Source organism: Oncorhynchus kisutch, linkage group LG14 (assembly GCF_002021735.2).
Source record: "Oncorhynchus kisutch isolate 150728-3 linkage group LG14, Okis_V2, whole genome shotgun sequence".
Classification (NCBI taxonomy): Eukaryota; Metazoa; Chordata; class Actinopteri; order Salmoniformes; family Salmonidae; genus Oncorhynchus; species Oncorhynchus kisutch.
Window position 1 is genome coordinate 46,829,600 of NC_034187.2, and position 20,267 is coordinate 46,849,866.

The 20,267-nt window shown below is 41.9% G+C and overlaps 1 protein-coding gene across 6 annotated transcripts in view; it reads left to right on the forward strand.

The window, feature by feature from the left end:
* The window catches only part of LOC109903821 (echinoderm microtubule-associated protein-like 1), a 79,408-nt gene that overhangs the window by 32,587 nt on the left and 26,554 nt on the right, over positions 1 to 20,267 (forward strand). For 2 of the 6 annotated variants that reach the window (XM_031788443.1, XM_031788442.1), the window contains exons 2-10: positions 4,621 to 4,803; positions 9,312 to 9,444; positions 11,234 to 11,290; positions 12,581 to 12,712; positions 12,962 to 12,990; positions 14,410 to 14,436; positions 16,743 to 16,872; positions 18,593 to 18,742; positions 20,121 to 20,190. In XM_031788443.1, the coding sequence (XP_031644303.1) occupies positions 4,621 to 4,803; positions 9,312 to 9,444; positions 11,234 to 11,290; positions 12,581 to 12,712; positions 12,962 to 12,990; positions 14,410 to 14,436; positions 16,743 to 16,872; positions 18,593 to 18,742; positions 20,121 to 20,190 (911 nt within the window). The remainder of the gene's footprint in view (positions 1 to 4,620; positions 4,804 to 9,311; positions 9,445 to 11,233; positions 11,291 to 12,580; positions 12,713 to 12,961; positions 12,991 to 14,409; positions 14,437 to 16,742; positions 16,873 to 18,592; positions 18,743 to 20,120; positions 20,191 to 20,267) is intronic. The other 4 variants (XM_031788447.1, XM_031788444.1, XM_031788445.1 and 1 more) reach the window with 3 other exon arrangements.

The following is a 20,267-nucleotide window of genomic DNA, read 5'->3' on the forward strand; positions in this document are numbered from 1 at the left end:
TTGCTTTCCAAAGGGTAACCCTAGAGTCGATGTATGCGTGTCTGTTTAAGCTAGAGATATCCATTTTTGGGGTGCCCGCACTATAGCCAGCTAAATCGGTCCGCTAATACAGGATTAGTAAAGGCCCAGTGCATAACTATTGTGAGATTTCTTTTTTAAAATATATACTACCAGTCAAAAGTTTGGACATTCAAGGGTTTTTCTTAATTTGTACTATTTTCTAGAATAATAGTGAAGACATAAAAACTATGAAATAACACACATGGAATCATGTAGTAAGCAGTTTACTTATTTAGAATTCAAGGCACACTTAACCAGCATGGCTGCTACAGCAATCTGCAGCAATACGCCATCCCATTTGGTTTGCGCTTAGTGGGAATATCACTTGTTTTTCAACAGGACAATGACCCAAAACACACCTCCGGGCTGTGTAAGGGCTATTTGACCAAGAAGTAGAGTGATCGAGTGCTGCATCAGATGACCTGGGCTCCACAATCACCAGACCTCAACCCAATTGAGATGATTTGGGATTAGTTGGACTGCAGAGTGATGGAAAAGCAGCCAACAGGTGCTCAGCATATGTGGGAACTCCTTCAAGCCGGTTGGAAAAGCATTCCAGGTGAAGCTGGTTGAGAGAATGCCAAGAGTGTGCAAAGCTGTCATCAAGGCAAAGGGTGGCTACTTTGGAGAATCTGGAATATAAAATAAATGTTGATTTGTTTAACACTTTTCTTTACTGCATATGTGTTATTTCACAGTGTTGATGTCTTCACTAGAAAATATACAAAATAAAGAAAAACTCTTGAATGAGTAGGTGTGTACAAACTTTTTACTGGTACTGTAAATATATATTTTGTATTCATATACATTTTTTAAATTCCTACTTCCTGCAGCTATGGCTACAGCTGTGTTTGTCAGACCAGGAGACATCCTAAAAATCGGTCTTCTCAAGAAAATGTCTGTAGTGTCCGAATGGTTTGGCCTACAAAACTAACATGACCACTCTATGGAAAGATGAGACTCTCACAAACACTATGGTGTTATTTTGCGCTACGACCCCCACAAGCGTCACAGCACTTGTTGCATGTTGGTACAGCTGATCTGCCAACTTCTGTCTGTAGTGTCCAAACAGTTTGGGCTACACACTAATATGACCCCGCCAACGAAAAACATACATCTCGGTTGTTTTGCTCTAGGACACCCACAAGCTTCACAGGACTCTGAAGACTGTGAAGGTATCCCGGTACCAGTTAAAACAATTTATGAAAGTATATACTGTATGGAAGTACTTTAGTGACAAAAAAAGGGTTAAATATGGGTAAACGATTCTACAAATTATTATCCTGATCTTTCTTATATCTCTCAGACATAGGACAGACACTTAAAAACATACCTCCTTTTTATTTATTTTTTGACTACCTGTTGCCATGCATGAATATGTTATTCAATGCATTTCTATGGTCTAATAGCAGTAAGGCCAAATTCAATGTTTCATCAAATAATAAAAAAATCTTTACTTGGCTCATCCCGCTCTAGCGACTCCTTGTGGCGGGCCGGGTGCCTGCAGGCTGACCTCGGTCGTCAGGTGAACGGTGTTTCCTCTGACACATTAGTTTGGCTGACTTCCGGGTCAAGCGGACGGATGTTACGAAGCGCGGTTTGGAGGGTCATGTTTTGGAGGACGCATGACTCGACCTTCGCCTCCCAAGCCCATTGGAGAGTTGCAGCGATAAAACAAGATCGAAATGGTTGTCAGCGCAACCAAATGTCAACATTTGAAAGAGATGTTGGATTCACGTCTACTTCTCAACCAAAAATGTAAGTTAAAGAATAGGACTAAATCGAATAGATCTTTATTTCAAGTGCATTTAAAGTGAGTTTTTATTTCATTTCATCCTATTCTTTAACTTAGATTTTTGTGTTGAGATGTAGACGTGAATCCAACATCTCAATTATTAATTTGAAGACGAACTGACTTAGTCAATGGCACAGATGGAACTCTCCAAGCAGAAGATAAATCTCCTTCAAATGTTGATATTTGGTTGAAAACCAAACACAATTCAATATCACTTTTGAAATAGCCCAATAAATAGCCTTTAAACTTGTCGTAACAAAATATATGTTGGATTCACATCTCCAACTCAACCAAATGTTAAATAATGGGATTAAGCCAGTTGCTCACATGGATCTACCCAAGCAGTAGATACATGTCCTTTAAATGTGGATATTTGGTTGTGTTGTCAACCAAACACCATTCAATATTACTTTTGTAAATCTAATGGCCTAAAATTAAGGCTCTCTTACAAAATAATGTAACATTTAACCTTTAAATGAGTAACACATCCATGGCCACATTGAGGTTACTGTAACTAAACATGTATTCTTATGTAGAGCATCTATAGGTTTTCTTAGAAATTTTGTGTGTTCTTTTCTCAAGGGCTTTCTGCTTAAAAACCAATCAACTACTTTGTAACTGTCCTATGACCTTCTGATCCAGTGTTTCTCAACAACAACAAAAATACCAGACCCAAGCACTGGCAAGCTATAGTCTTTCCAGTACCAGGAATTTACAAGCAATGGTCCTTCCTCCTACGGGACAGCTTACAAATATCACTTGAGAACAGCCTAAATCAGTGTCAGCTAACCTTCTCAGGAACTGGACAGCATCATCTCAGGGAACGGTATCAGTCCATGGGCTGGATATTGAGAAACAATGAATGTACTGTCATCTTTCATGGAGGAGAACACCATGAGGTATATCACCAAGGTGTGTTTACTCTGATTAAATTGCCTGACTTATTCTCTCTGTTATTTAGCAGCCTGTTGTGTGTATAAGGAATAGTCAATTCCAGTGAAAGCCCAGGTGACATGAGTGAGCGGTACAATCGGCTAACCAATCGCAGTGGTATCAGGGCTGTGACAGGCAGTCAATTGTATCCATGCTCATACCAAGCCCTAAGCAGCTGCTAGCACTGAGACTAGGGCTTTGTACTCCTTAGAATACATTGCTGTAGTAGCAGCTCCGGCTTTACAGATTAATCTAAAAAAGGTCCATCAAATGAAACATTTATAACCTTAAAAAAAAGCCTTCACATTGGGTTAGGTGACCATTTGTTTGAGTACTGTATGTTTAAAGGCCCAGTAAGTAAGATACGCTTCTTCCTCTGTAAATATTTGTCATTGTGATTGATTCAGCATGCAGAATCTAACCAAGCTACTCAGTGGATGACAGTAGTGCAGATCCAATTGAAATGGACAAGCCACAAAAGAAGACCACACCATCTTGATCTTGATGTAAATTCCCAGATCTATCTATCTAACCATGCAGTCAAGGCTATCTGGCAGTATGGGCCAGTATGAAGTGGTTTACCTGGCCTATCTCTCCAATGGAGGGTACAGTAATGGCTGGAATCATTACTGTAGGGATGCCAAGTGAATTTAAAGTGGGGTGGCTGGAGGCCACGGGAGGGCATTGTTTCGGTGCGGGTTGGGAGGATGGGGGGGTAACTTTGTGTGTGTGTGTACAGCAAAAGGGTTTGAGTATTTGGTCATTAGCAACCCGCTCATTTAGATATATTTAGTCCAGATTAAAAATGAAAAAACCGTATGACTGAACATGAGTATTTGGGGCGGCAGGGTAGCCTAGTGGTTAGAGCGTTGGACTAGTAACTGGAAGGTTGTGAGTTCAAACCCCCGAGCTGACAAGGTACAAATCTGTCGTTCTGCCCCTGAACAGGCAGTTAACCCACTGTTCCCAGGCCATCATTGAAAATAAGAATGTGTTCTTAACTGACTTGCCTGGTTAAATAAAGGTAAAAAAAAAAAGCATATATCTCTTCACTGTCTATATGCTTAACTGGTAATGCTGTCCTTAATGTGTGCATCTATTCTATTTACCATTACATTACCAGCCATATTAGATTGAGACTGAGAATTAACATGTTTCCATATTTTGTTTATTTATGAGAATCTATGCCTCTGTCTCGACTTAATTCAACACAGATAAAAACACTATTTTGATTGCCTTATTACCAGCTGCTTCCGCCCTCTGCATAATTCATAGGGAGGTTGTTATCAATCTCCAGGGGAACACAACACTGATTCCCATTAATATTTAATCTCACTGACTTCAAAGTCTCAGCAGAGCAGACCCCTGGACTAGGCCAATACATTGGACATGATTACTATGGTGGTGTTACGCTCATTTGAACAGACAGATGGACAGACAGACAAACTGGCCGGGAGGATAATAGATGGACTTACAGAGGTACGGACATGTACTGTAGGCAGAAAGACAGACAGACATGACAGAGAGCTCATGGATAAAAATGTCTTGTACAAAAAGCCATTGTCCATTGTGTTTGAGGTGCGACGCTAAAACCAAAATCATTCAAGGACACAGAGAGAAAGCCATAATCAATATTTTTACAGATACTACTGCAAATTGTACATATTGCAACACTGTAGGTGTTCCACATCCATTGAGCATGTGAGATACATGAGAGCTCAGGCGAGAACACCAGTTTATTTATGTGTGTTCAACCCATGCTATGTGTGCTCTCATCCATGCTAAATTTGTGTCCAACCCATATTAATTGTGTCTTTCTCTACCATCCCCAGATGACAGTGCGTCGGCAGCCAGCAGCATGGAGGTCATGGACCGCATTGCCTCCCTGGAGCAGCGTGTCCAGATGCAGGAGGACGAGATCCAGCTGCTCAAGTCAGCGCTGGCCGACGTGGTGCGCCGCCTCAACATCTCTGAGGAGCAAAACGCCATGATTAACAGGAGGGGACCCACTAAAGGTAACTGATGCGTCACAGAAACAGGCACAGACAGATACACACACATGTACATATGTATGCACACACGCATGTGCACACATACAGGTATACACACATCCCAGGGAGGTTTTATTAACATTTTGAGAAGGTTTCAATAAAACACGGCTGGCTTAGGTCAACCTTTGAAAAACTCCAAGCACAGATAGGACACATGAAAATTAATTTATCATGGGAACACATTTTTTTTTTTTTGTGGCACAGCATCAGTGCGTTCCAAACCTATGATCTTCTGTTCTCTGTCCATGGAATTATTCCACTGGCCACCAGGATGGAGCTAGCGTGACATTTTTTTTGACTCAAACAAAGCTGTTCATTTTAGTGTATTCAATTAGTGGGTGTGGCCAACACACCTGAACACACTTAACAAGATAGACAATAGAGAGAGTTTTGTTGACGCTTTCTTTTTGTGTTCTATGTTTCTAAATAACATTTTTAGAACGTTACTAATGTTTTCTTAATGTTCTGATAACATGACATTTAGTAAACCCAGAGAAAACCTGCAGTACTGAACTTCCTACAGAAGAACATTAATTCTTAACCTTCCCTGAACTATTTGAGAACATTCCCAATGTCAAACCAATTGGAGAACGCTCATAGGATATTACCAATCATTTTTTAAACGTAACCATGTGTTAACTTTTAGGAAACGTTCTGTTAAAGTAATGAAATACCAATAAAATATGTTTTTTTGTCAAGTTCCTTAAATGTGCTGAGAATGTTCCAAAGCTGAAAAACAGCTTCTATCTCAAGGCCATCAGACTGTTAAACAGCCATCTCTAACATTGAGTGGCTGCTGCCAACAAACTGACTCAACTCCAGCCACTTTAATAATGGGAATTGATGGGAAATGATGTAAAATATATCACTAGCCACTTTAAACAATGCTACCTAATATAATGTTTACATACCCTACATTATTCATCTCATATGTATACGTATATACTGTACTCTATATCATCTACTTCATCTTTATGTAATACATGTATCACTAGCCACTTTAACTATGCCACTTTGTTTACATACTCATCTCATATGTATATACTGCACTCAATACCATCTACTGTATCTTGCCTATGCCGCTCTGTACCATCACTCATTCATATATCTTTATGTACATATCCTTTATCCCCTTACACTTGTGTCTATAAGGTAGTAGTTTTGGAATTGTTAGCTAGATGACTTGTTGGTTATTACTGCATTGTCGGAACTAGAAGCACAAGCATTTCGCTACACTCGCATTAACATCTGCTAACCATGTGTATGTGACAAATACATTTTGATTTGATTTGAGCTAAGCAACTATTCTGCAACATTCCCAGAATGTTGTGGGAAGGTTGTATTCAAAATAACCATAGGACAACCACACTCTCACCAAGCTGTAAGAAACACGTGGTTCTCAGAACGTTATGTGCTGGCTGGGATAGGATCTCACACACCCACACACACGTGTAACCTTTTAGTTCCCTCCCATTCACTCCCATTCTAGTCTCCTGTTGTGTTTCTCCATCTATGGTATCTCACTGTTTACGCTACTTTCATCTTCCTGTCATCCTTTCCTGGACTCTATTGTTGTGGTATGTGTATGTACGGCTGTAGACTCAGCTTTGATGAAAAGGTCCCCATCGTCAGACAGCAATGGTGGAAAGCCAGGTAGGCTCTGTCCCTTCTAACATGGCCTGTCAGGTAGGCTCTGTCCCTTCTAACATGGCCTGTCAGGTAGGCTCTGTCCCTTCTAACATGGCCTGCTTTGTGCAACTCTACTGAGCACTACTGTGTCTACTGTGTCTTTTTAGTACGGTTTACATTTTAGGACATCCCTACTCCCTATGACAAAAGTCCATAGTCTCTATGACAAAAGGGAGTAGGGATGTCCTAAAATGTACATTGTGCTACTGTGCACTAGTGTCTACTAAGCACTACTGTGTATACTGTCTGAGCACTAGCGTCCACTGAGTCTACTGACACTTAGCACATTGTCAATGAAGGACATTCTGATGTTGTTGCACTAGACTGCATGCCACTCAAGTTCCCTTAACTCAGAGTGGGTGAGAGGTATAATGCTGTGGAAACACTTGCATGGTTTTTCCTTAATTCTAGCATGTCCTGACACCCACAATAAATATCACATTATGTGTCTACAATTAATTCACAGACATACTTTGAGATGCTAGTTACTTAGGTCAATTTTGTCACACAATGCATATTTTGACTGTACCTCAGTGAGATACAGGGTAAGTAATCGCTCCTCTGCTCTACACAGAGCCGACCCATGGCACTCAAACACAGTGGTTCGTTTGAAATACACAGTCCTCACTCACTCTCTCACTCTCTGACTGGTGCCCCTATTTGATCTAATTCTGCTGTATCACACACACACACACACACACACACACACACACACACACACACACACACACACACACACACACACACACACACACACACACACACACACACACACACACACACACACACACACACACACACACACACCAGCTGGCAAAGCAAGCATTACAAACCCCACCAGCTTCTCTGCAGTGATAAATATTTCAAAGCCACTGCAGTCCATACATACAGGCCTTGCTACCCTTATCAGTGCTGTTAGCAATTATGCTGAGGAGGTAAAGTGGGCCCCTAATGGCATTAGAATGGAGCGCAGGGAGTCACTTGAGGTGTGAGTGATGGTCCAGCAGTGTGACTGCACATATTGAGGCATGTGTCTATTGAACTGTTGTTTCAATGAATCTCAAATCAATGTTATACCAAATACAATAAAATTGTATTTGTCACATGCTTCGTAAAAACAACAGGTGTAGACAGTGAAATGCTTACTTAAGGGCCCTTCCCAACAATGCAGAAAGAAAAGAAATACAAATAATAGAAAAAGAATAACACAAGGGATAAAGGGTTCCAGTCTTGGTGCATCAACACCGCTTGAACAGTCTATGACCTGGCTGGCTGGAGTTGTAAAAAAAAAATTTGGGCCTTCCTCTGACACCGCCTGGTATAGAGGTTCTGGATGGCTGGGAGCTCGGCCCCAGTGACGTACTGGGCTGTACGCACTACAATCTGTAGCGGCTTGCTGTCAGAGGCCAAGCAGTTGACATACCAAGCGGTGATGCAGCCCGTCAATATGGTCTCAATGGTGCAGTTATAGAACTTTTTGAGGATCCAAGGGCCCATGCCAAATCTTTTCTGCCTCCTGAGGGAGATGAGACGTTGTCATGCCTTCTTCACGACTTTGTTGGTGTGTGTGGACCATAATAATTCCTCAGTGATGAGGACACCAAGGACCATGAAGCTCTCGACCTGCTCCACTACAACCCCGTTGATGTGGTTGGGGGCATGTTTGGCCCTCCATTTCCTTTAGTCAGCTCCTTTGTCTTGCTGACATTGAGGGAGAGATTGTTGTCCTGGCACCACACTCCCAGGTCACTGACCTCCTCCCTGTCTCATCGTCGTCGGTGATCAGGCCTACCACCGTCCAGTCGTCGGCAAACTTAATGATGGTGTTTGAGTCATGCGCGGCCACGCAGTCGAGGGTGAACAGGGAGTACAGGAGGGGACTAAGCACACACCCCTGAGGGGCCCCCGTGTTGAGGGTCAGCGTGGCGGCCGTCAAGAAGTCCAGGATCCATTTGCAGAGGGAAGTGATTAGCTTGGAAGGCACTATGGTGTTGAACGCTGAGCTGTAGTCAATTAACAGAATGATCACGTAGGTGTTCCTTTTGTCCAGATGGGATAGGGCAGTGAGGAGTGCAATAGAGATTGTGTCATATGTGGATCTGTTGGCACGGTATGAGAATTGGAGTAGGTCCAGGGTGTTTGGGATGATGGTGTTGATATGAGTCATGGCCCACCTTTCAAGGAATTTCATGGCTACAGATGTGCGATAATCATTTAGACATGTTACCTTGGCATTCTTGGGCCCAGGGACTACGGTGGTTTGCTTGAAACATGTAAGGAAAATCTATGTGGTCTCTTAAGTTCTAATCAAGAAACAAAAGCCTTCACACGGTATATGCAGCTCGAAGGGTAACAAACGCCATTGCAGCTGAAAAGTTGTATACGTGGGTGCAGTTGTGAATACACCATTTCTGAAGGCGATGTTCAATACAGTTTGTCGAATGCTTCAGCTCAATCCCATGAATTTTCCATCAGGTCTATTACTCATACACCTATTGTGGAGGGCAGTTTATTGATTTCCATATATTTTCAAGATTATAGAGGGCGTCTGAAGAGTTTAAAAATGTTGGACACTTTTCCAAAGTTCCCAGGTTTTTCAGAAAACCCAGGATTTCAGAAAAACCCAGGAGCTTTGGGAAAGTTTCTCGCATTTTGCAACCCTATATCTGAATTTCAAAATTCCCAATAGCTGACCACTGTGAAAAGTGTAGTTTCTGCATGTTCCAGCTAGTTCAATGCGAAGCACCATTTACCCTGTGGTACTGTGTGTGTTTGTCTTACAGCCAGACCCATGATGGCTGCCCTGCCTCTAAGGCACACTGTCAGCAACGGCTCTGTCCTGCCCAAGAAAAGCTGTGGCACGCTACCGTCCCCCACCAGCTCCAGGAAGGATGCTGCTTCACCAGCAACCAAAAGGTAAACACAGCTCAAATGCTCCCCATTTCCTTCCCTTATGAAAAAAGATTGCAGTCAGAGAGCCGTATAACTCCAGTACACTGCAGTATAAATACAGTATGCTGCAAATAGTGCGACCAAAATAACTGTTTTTTTAACAACAGTAATTTTGCAGTGTAACTGCAGTTTTGTAAAGGTTATGGTAGAGGCCTTAGGCTAGGAGTTTTCCTGATCATGTGACCTGACCAGCAGGGCCAGTTTATGAGATATCTCTCAACAGTATTTTTTTGTTCTGAGTAAAAACAACTCTGTATTAGTTTTGGCTTTTTAAACCCAGAGGCTTTAAAAAACTGGAGCAGTAATGACTGTGTTTTCTAGATTTGGGGTATTAATATTGTAGTATAGTCAGACTAAATTGTACCCTAAAGCTCAATAAGTGCACACTATTTAAATACACATTTCTTCCTCAACTAAAAATGTATACAACATATGAAATCATTGCACTGTTGGTGTGTTTATTTTATTAGTCCACACAAAGTCAACACATTATTTGATTCCTGCAAACAGGAATCCGTGTGTCTTTCACTGTATTACTACTATCTCCCTGTGGCCTGTCTGCCTGTGCTAATTTTCCCCTCGCATAAGTGTACCCTCCTCTGAAGGGAGAGCCATTGACATTTAACATGAATAATAAACACAGGTACAGTGCTGTCACAGGCATCCCCATTTACACCACAGTGGCATTCAGAGACAGCATTGATTTACTGATTGGGGCTGACTGGGACCAAGGGAGTGCAGGTAATAAATCACAACTGGCAAGGGAACAATAGGCACTCCTCCAAGGATGTTCATGCCTGGTGTCTAATTATCATAATCCAGGACTCAGGAATGGATGGTATATGGATGAGACTATAGAGTAAATAGGTACGAAGGGGAGGAGGGGGAGGGTGGGAGGGAGGGATGGAGTTCCTAACATGGATGCAGTATAGGTGAACCATCTCCAGACTGAAGCAATAGATATAGAGTGATATGGAGCTGACCAGGCTAGACTCGGTAACACACTAAGGCACAGGGGAAATGTCAAAGGTCTGTTGAGTATTAATAGGACTAGAAGTGTAAATGGTTTGGCCATGCATGAAAGATAACAATGAATCCCTGGTCGTGTGCACATAGAGGCCACATTGATTCGGCCTCCTTCAGATCTTGACTCCTGAACTTTAAGCCTTTGCACAAAGGACACCCATACTTCCTAACTCTGTGTTATTTTAGGATGAGAATGAAGGAAGTCTGCAGGAAGCAGAATTGTTTACATTGGAGACTATTATTTGTATTTGTGCTGTGTGCCAATGTTTCCACAAGAGACCCCTTCATACAGGTAGACACACGCATATACTCATATTTGATAATAGACATACGGTATGTATTCCTATTCATCACAACACCATTTTCACCATACCGCCATTCAGACCAGTTGATCTCTATCTCATTTATATGGCACTTTTGCAGTCTTAACCACAGCTCTGTTCTGTAAAGGTAATATCTATCAAACTGACAATTTGGTCCAAAACCAGACTTGAGACATCCTCTTTGAACAAACTGGTATTGGCAGTGTGTATCCACTAGCCACAATACTGAACTTGATTCAAATGGATGCAAATGTTATAGTCAACTACTGTATCTACACATCAATTCTCTTTAAAAATACTCTAAATCACCAGTCTTTTTTGTCTTACCACCATTCACTGTCTCCTTTTCCACCTCCCTGTTTCCCTGTTTCCCTTCTCGGCCATGCATGCCCCTGTCTGTCCAGTCTCTCCAGTCTGTCTGGCATACCCACCAGACTTATCTACATCACTTCTCCTTACAGGTGAGAGGGTGGCCAAACTGTGACACCATCACCATCCTCAAAGCTCATAATGTTACCTCAATGTTACCCATCCCTCATAGATCCATGAATCATGGAATTAACAGATCATTTCTATGAACAATGAACAACAACATTCATCACAAAAATATCTCTCTCCCTGGAAAACAGTGGCAATTGTTGTAGTTACTGAGTGGACTATCCTAGTTAAATATTGACTAATGCTTTGTTGGGTTTAGAGCTTGGAAGAAGTGAAACTTGAAACTTAAATGAAATGAATGAATAGCTCTCTCTTTCTCTCTCTCTGTCTTTTCTCTCTCTCTTTCTCTGTGTGTGTGTGTGGTGGGAATCAGATCAACTACAGAAGGTGCTGCTCCCATGCCAACCAAAGTTGGCAAAGAGACCAAAGGTTTCAATAAATCCCCCATGGCCTAATTAACTCCATTCCTGATCTAGGTATGCCTGCTGCCTGGCATACATCAACTAACAAAGGTCCCCCCACAAACACACGCACACACACACACACACACACACACACACACACACACACACACACAAAGATACACATCCCAAACCCTGTTTCAGGGGAATAACATCAGCCACAAACGGGAGGATTGAATGGACTTTGGTCTAGCAGGCTGGATTAGACCCGGTACACATTCCAGCCAATGAACTGCTGATTGGTCCGTTCTTTTGTGAAGGCATTTTTAATGGCCCGCTTTTTAACATGTTTCAACCATCTCTAATACCATCATAAATGTGGCCATGAATGAGTCACAGGGGAGAGAGAGGGAAAAATCTCTCTCTGTCATGGATCAGTAATCTGGTTTCCTAGTATAGGGCCTTCTTTGGTGTACTATGATATTCTGTATTTACAGTGTCATATGAGGACTTGTAGTAGATAGTGTTATTGATAGGTTGCTGGTATGATCTTTGCTTGACGTTACCCTTACACTCAAAATCAAGTATGAAGTCTTTGATAGTTCCGGTGATAGATTATATTCATTATAAGGATTTGCAACTGAAGAATCTCTGAGGGGATACAGCTAAATAACAGCCTAGTTTAACACTATTCCCTGGACAGTTAAGGCTATGCTTCTTTCTTTCACCATTATGTAATTTCATCATCCATTTTACTATCTTTCCCACAGAGAGATAAATCTTGGGTACTTATTTCATGAGATTGCAAGTAAATAATCAGAATTCCTTAGACAATTTCTTTTAAGCACCTTTATTCATTCAAAATGCACCATTAGGTAGATTTATCATCCATTTTACCATCTATTCCTCCAGCACTGTGAGGAGAACCAACTCCAACGAAACGATGGGTACACTGACTCGTAAAGACAGCGGCGACTCCAAGAGCAACCGCACCCGCACCGGCTCTACCGGGAGCAACTCCAGCAGCAAGAGAGCCAGTGAAAGGTACAGCCAGCCTAATAACAATAGGCCACACTGTAGCAAAATGTTTTAAAACAGAAAACAAAAACAAGCCGTTCTTATTGGAAACCTACAGGTTATAGTCAGTTCCATAATGATTCACCCTACTGCACATGACCCTGGGATTAAGTAGTGTTTGTTTTCTTTCAAATACTTTATCTGCACTTGATTAAACCTATCTGGCGCAATGCCTGGTTCAGTGTTGACAGTTTTTTTTTTTTACTCACTCCGCAGCAAACTTAAGGAGCCCGTTTTCAATGCAGGTAAGAGTCAACTATATCAGTGATGCCATGCACTCAGTGGCTCCCTGTAAATTAGAGATTTAAAGCTTTTGAGAGACATACCGTCACATAACCCTTGAAAATGTCCTTGCTTTTGTTTTGCATGATCTACAGACATATGATAGATGTTATCAACTGACCATTTGAGCCATTGTTTGTTTAAATGGTTGGATTCATACACTTTGTCAACATTGTTTGTCAGACGTGCAAAATAAATACAAGGTATGTTACAGGTTAAAGCCAGGCTAAAGCCAGGGCCTGTGTTCCAGCAGGCAAAACTGGTTGCAATGATGTCTTTGTCACATCATTTTTGGTTATAATGATGTGGTAATGAAATCATTTAAACCACTTTTGCCCACTTGGTCAATTCCCAGCTCACGGAGTACCACTCAAGGATGTTCAGTGATGTGCTGTGATGTATAGTGGTGACATTTGTCTTGTAACATATTGAAAATGTTCATCCTTCAACCAATAATCATCACTCCATAACCACTTCTGTCCTCCCATAAGTTCTTATGAATTATTTCAACCTCCATTGTCATCTATGATTTCCTTGTTCCTTTCCATAACAGGAGTCATGCACATGTGCTATTTATTTATTTTACTGTATGAGTTTGTATACTGCAGTAGTAACAATAAACACCATGAGATAAGATTAATTGTGATGAGAAAGAAGCGTCTCCAGAATGGTATTGATCGCTGGGCAAATTAGACTGCTTGTAACCCATTAGGTTGATTTACCTGGTTTAATTCTCCCTGATAGATCATCACCCCTCTGAACCTTACTTTGGCTCGGGGTTACTTTGGCTTGAATGCTGATAAGCAGAGAAAATGTACTGAAACCACGATTAATGTAGTCTTGTTGAAGATTTAAATTAATTATTGTCCTAATAACCTGATCAAACCAGCATAGTCGCAGGGTAGTGTCATGAACGTTCAACCCTAAAGAGAAGTCATTCAGTCAATGTAAATAACTGATTAGACATAACAGCTATTGAGATGATACCTAAATAGTACTCACAAATAACATGTGAAATTGTTTACTGTTTTTTAGAATCTCTCCATAGCCCATCATAAGCTAATCTTCCAATAATCCTTAAAGAAACAAACAAGGGACACAAACAGTACATGCTTAGCCTATGGGAAATCATTAGCTGCTCCTGTTCAGACTGGTAGATCAGATAGATTGCTAGATCGATATATAAATAGATAGATACAGAAAAGACCTTAAGCACAATAGCCTAAGTGTTGCCAAGAAGAGACTGAGACACGGTGCTGGCATAAAACGGAGGTGACACAAAAAATTCAATGGAAAAAATTACAATGATGAGTAAGTCCAGGTCAGGAACCAATGCAAAACCTCACCTTGTCCTTCTGTCCCCTTCTCTGTGAAATCACAAGGGATGCGACGAGTGACACACTGCAAAGGTAGGCCTTGGTCCTCAAGCCCCCGTACCTAAGCAGCTCTCTGGACATTGTGTTCTCCTAAGGCCTTAGAAGAAAGCGTTAAAATACACATAAATTAGCCATATGTGGCATGGAGGGGTTTTTCCAGACAGACTATCCCACCATCATGGGAATTGCGCCCAAGGATATTGTCTGGTAGCTAAAATCTCACCATGCCACAATGTGGCATAGTCGGCCAGATATTACATTGCACATATCTGCTGCTATTAGAGTTAGACTACCAGCTATTGTTCTTTTCTCATGCGAGAATGTATAATAAAGGCTACTGACTCAGAATACTTTTGCCTTAGTGATTCATAGGCCCAATTCACAGAGAGCTGCCCCATGGTAGGGGTAGGGTTGGGTTGACAGTGAGTGTGATAGTAGCCCTTCCCAATATGTCAGCCAACAGTGGACTAATAAACACTCTCTAACACACTGAGAGTTTGAACTGTGTGTGGTTGATTGCAGTGCTGCTGTTACACTAGCTGTCAAACGTATTGTGGAATTGCCACTTTCTAGATGTGTTTGCTCACAGCCATGCAGCGCTCTTTTGTCCTTGTCACCATAGAAACCCCACCAAATATTTCCTGCAGTGCACACTGATCTTCTAAGAGACCCTTTTCAGAGCACAACGAGCCAATTTTATTGTGCTTGCGTTATGTATCTTCAAAAGGGCTGTTTGCATTACCAGCCGATGCAATGTCTTTACTTTATAGCTTTTGAAATCTTTAGCCATCTCTTGCATGGCTTTCAGTATGGGTTTTTGATGCACAGCTTGCGGGTCATTTCCATAAGCTTGGCTAAAGAAAGATGAATTGAGAAAGAGACATGTTTGGAAGCAGAGTGTTGTGAAAGTCATGGTCCTTTTGCCAGGCTGTCATCTTTCACAGTGGAAAAATACATTTTTAAAAAGAAAAGAAATGGCAGGTCCATGGTAAATGCTGGGTCAAGTGAAGTGAACATATTTAAATAATTCATGTAATTCACCTTGATGCCAGAAAAAGTATACCAAAAGAGTCACTTCATTATGTCAGATTTATCATAGACAATAGTTATATGTTGAGCTACTGATGCACTCTTTTTGTAAAAGTCTCAAACTTGACTTAACGAGTGAGAGCCCCAGTAATTTAGCCCACCTGCGGTTGTTACCCAGTAGATACTGAAACTTGTCTTGTACCAGTCCCGTGTTTTGTGGTCGTCCATTGTATCATAGCAGCCAGTTGTCGATCACATCTAACTTGGATATATTCTACCAACCCCTCCTACCCATTCCTTCTGGCCCCTCTCCAATTCTACCACCTCACCTACCTAGTAACCGTGCAGATATATCTGGCCCATCCGTCAAAAAGGACCGGAACTGCTGAGGCGCCAAAATCCACCGCAGCAGCCGTGTCTGGCCTCTTCTCCGCTCCCCCCACTGCGCCTGACTCCAAGAGCGCATCTGACAAGTCTGTCAGGTCCAATGGAGTCAGGAAGACCCCGACGTTTGCGCTCCCCCTGAGAAAGTCAGTCAGCCAGTCGTCCTACACCCCCTACTCCCCCTTAGACAAGCCAAGCTACAGGAGCCCCATCAAGTCCCCCAGCCAGTACTTCCAAATCTGTTACTAAGTTAGGCCTATACCAGCGTTTGGAATTAGGTTGAAAGAGCTTCTGTGGTAACTGTGGATGTAAAAATGGACTTCAAAAAAACATTCCTCTCATGACTGTCATATTTCAGTTTTTTTTGTTGTGTGTTTTTCCATCTTGTTGTTTTTGGTCACACATTGACAAGGATTTGACTCTTATTTGTGTGTCCTCTGGTTGGTTTGTTCAGATTTTGTTTTTCATTCCCCTGCTGTGGCACCATAAGCCTATGTTTTTGCTTGCGTTGTTTTCTCTTGTTTACTTGTGTGTTGTACTGTACATTAAACAAATGCTATGATGCTACATAACAATGCAAACTGCCTGCTTTTCATTTTGCACCATTCATTGTTATTGTCTGAATGTATTTGAAATTACTAATAAAAGGGAATCAAAAGCCCATCCATCTCTGTGTTTGCTAATCTATACTTTTCCTTACTAAATGAATTCAATCCTTTGCAACAAAAAATGTGTTGTACATCAACATCTCATAACCATAACTGTTGATACTTTCTCTTTGCATCTTCCTCTCAAGCATTAGTCTCGGAACCACACTTTCATTTTCACTCCTCTCATACACTGTTCTCACCATCACAAACACTCCTTCCTTGTTACCAATGAGTCATGACAAATTGTCCACTGAAAATGTCTGTTGCTTTTTTTAGAGGAAGGGTATGTGAAAATGTATTTGAAGGGACGACCCATCACCATGTACATGCCCAAAGACCTTGTGGAGACCTACTGCCTGGAAGCCAAATCGGACCTGCCAAACATAAAGCTCAAACTGGACTGGGTGTATCCTTTTTTCACTGTTGTAGGTTCAGTACTTTTCAGACAGTTAGGTGTATATTTCAGTAGATAAGAAACTGTTTGTTACGTGGCATTACAACATTTGAGTTAAGTTTATAACAATAGGCTTGAAAGTCCATGCTTTCAGGACAGAGATGTATTGTAACTCGCAAGATGTATCCCCCTATGTATTGTGAGGTTACACATTTGCCAAAGTTATATTCTTATTGCATTCTATTGCACAGGTGTGAAAGTCACATCTGGATGTTCCAATAAATCTTTTTCCCTAATCAATAAAATTGAATCAATCAAATGTATTTATAAAGCCCTTCTTACATAAGCAGATGTCCCCAGGTGCTTATACAGAAACCCAGCCTAAAACCCTAAACAGCAAGCAATGCCGATGTAGAAGCACGGTGGCTAGGAAAAACTCTCTAGAAAGGCAGGAACCTAGGAAGAAACCTAGCGAGAAACCAGGCTATGGGTGGCCAGGCTATGGGTGGCCAAATCTCTTCTGGCTGTGCCGGGTGGAGATTATAAGAGTACATGGCCATTAAGACCAAATCTTTCGTCAAGATGTTCAAACGTTCATAGATGACCAGCAGGGTCAAATAATAATCACAGTGGTTGTAGAGGGTGCAACAAGTTTCAGCGGGTGCGGAAAAGAGGGAGAGAGAGATAGAGAGGGGGAGAGAAAGAGGGTCCAAAACAGCAAGTCTGGGACAAGGTAGCACATCTAGTGAACAGGCCAGGGTTCCATAGCCGCAGGCAGAAAAGTTGAAACTGGAGCAGCAGCACGACAAGGTAGCACGTCCAGTAAACAGGTCAGGGTTTCATAGCCACGGGCAAAACAACAGAAACTGGATCAGCAACACGACCAGGTGGACTGGGGACGGGGATAGACAGGTACTGCTGAGGAATGGTCCTAGGGCTCCGGTCCTCCGGGAGGGGAGAGAGGGAGAGAGAGAGATGGGAGAATTAGAGGGTGCATATTTAAGTTCACACAGGCCACAGATAAGACAGGAGAATTAAACCAGATAGGACAGACTGACCCTAGCCCTCCGGCACATAGACTATTGCAGCATAGATTCTGGAGGCTGAGACTGGGGGGGGGGGGGCCCATCCGATGATACCCACAGACAGTGCCAATCAAGCAGGATATAACCCCACCCACTACAGCCCCCACCCCACTAGAGGGATATCATCAGATCACCAACTTATTACCCTGAGACAAGGCTGATAGCCCACAGTGATCTTCTACACCGCACGTAAGTGACTCAACCCACTATAGTCAAGTATAGCGAAAAAAGCCTGGCACAAAGTGATGCACACCTCCTAGTTGTACAGTCGTCTCAAATAAAACTGTGAAGGACCTTGGTGTTACTCTGGACCCTGATCTCTCTTTTGACGAACATATCAAGTATATTTCAAGGGCAGCTTTCTTCCATCTTTGAAACCTTGCAAAAATCTGAAACTTTTTGTCCAAAAATGATCCAGAAAAGCTAATCAATGCTTTTGTCACTTCTAGGTGTGACTACTGGCTACCTGAAAAAAGCACTAAATACATTTCAGTTAGTGCTAAATACGGCTGCTAGAATCTTGACTAGAATCCAAAAATGTGATCATTTTACTCCAGTGCAAGCCTCTCAACACCGGCTTTCTGTTAATATGTAGGCTAAAGTTGATGTCCTATTGAAGTTATGTGGATCTTGACCAAGATGCCCAGTTATGGGTACAGGGGACGTGACTGTCGCTCTAACCTGTACCTGCTACCCACGGGAGAGACGGTCTACTTCATTGCATCTGTTGTGGTGCTGTACAACGTGGACGAGCAGCTCCAGAGACACTACACCGGGCACACTGATGACATCAAGTGGTGAGAAGAAACAGAATGTGACAACACTTTATTTCTCCTGTACTGTACAACCTTTGTCTGTGAAAGAATGTTGACCTCAGCTGTACGTGTGATGCTGTCCTAATATGTACACTGTACTTGTAAAGGCGTCTGTGTGTAGCTGGTGAGATGAGTCAGGTGCAGGACAGCAGATATGAGTAATAAAATACTTTACTCAAGAATTCAAACATAACACGTAATATACACAGCCACACAATGCGGACCTCAATACAACAAACAATCACTCACAAATACAACATGTAGAACAAGGGGTTAAATAATAAACAAGTAATTGATTATTAAGTGAAGCCAAGTGTGAAAAGACAAAGGCAGAACAAATGGAAAATGAAAAGTGGATCTGCGGTGGCAAGAAAGCCGGTGACGTCGACTGCCGAATGCCGCCCGAACAAGGAGATGGACCGACTTTGGCGGAAGTCGTGACAGTACTCATCAAACACTGCCCTATTTCACCTAGCTACAGTATAAATCATTTTCACCATCATCCATGTATTCTCAGACCAACAGTAAAGTCGAGTAATTTATTAAGCAATTGCATTTTCTTTATCTACAGTATGTTTCTGGCATCCAAAGTTGGAAGGGCTTTGCAACCCACCTTGTTGCACAACTGTGTCACACTACCTTTGATATAAAAATCCTCCCTATTTCAGTACAGACAGAGCTACCGTGACACCACTGCTTTAATCAGTATTCTCATACAGTCCCATGGAATAACCCCTTCACCATAAGGCAGGCTAGGGTAAACAGGTGGCTGGTCTGCAGCTGCTTTGTCCTCAGTGATAGCGTTGGCCAGGTAATTATCTCAGACAGAAAAGGGTGGTCCATAATATAATAAGCTGAAACTCGAGGGGTCGCCCTGGGGTCATGCTCATTATGAATAATTAGAGTTGAGTCAAGCCTGGGCATAGAAAAATGTTTTCACTGTCGTACAGATCATCTTGACTTTCACTTATCTCTGTAAGGCATAGTGCACTTCTGTTGTGCCCTTCTATCGGAAGCTGATAGTCTTGTCAACATTAGTAAGAATCAATCACACATGACTTAGGCTACTGTAACTGAATCCCATAAGCTTCAGTCTGACAGACTAGAACAATATTGCTTGCTGTTTGGGGTTTTAGGCTGGGTCTCTGTACAGCACTTTGAGATATCAGCTGATGTACGAAGGGCTATATAAATACATTTTATTTTATTTGATATATTAGCAACTCATAGTTTCAGACTACACAAAACACTTCTCTTTGATATGCTTTGGGGTCTCTGTGGTTTTTCATCATTGTTCAAATCGACCTTCAGATGTTCAAAGTGTTTGCCGTCTCTCTGTTCCTCTGTTTGTGTTATATAGTCTGGCTGTCCATCCTGATAAAATCACCATAGCAACGGGACAGGTGGCAGGCACCTCTTCTGAAGGCAAAGTAAGTGACCTCTCACCCTCAAATAACTTTGAACCTATGAACAGTTCACTTATTTAATAATAAGAAATAATGTGTGT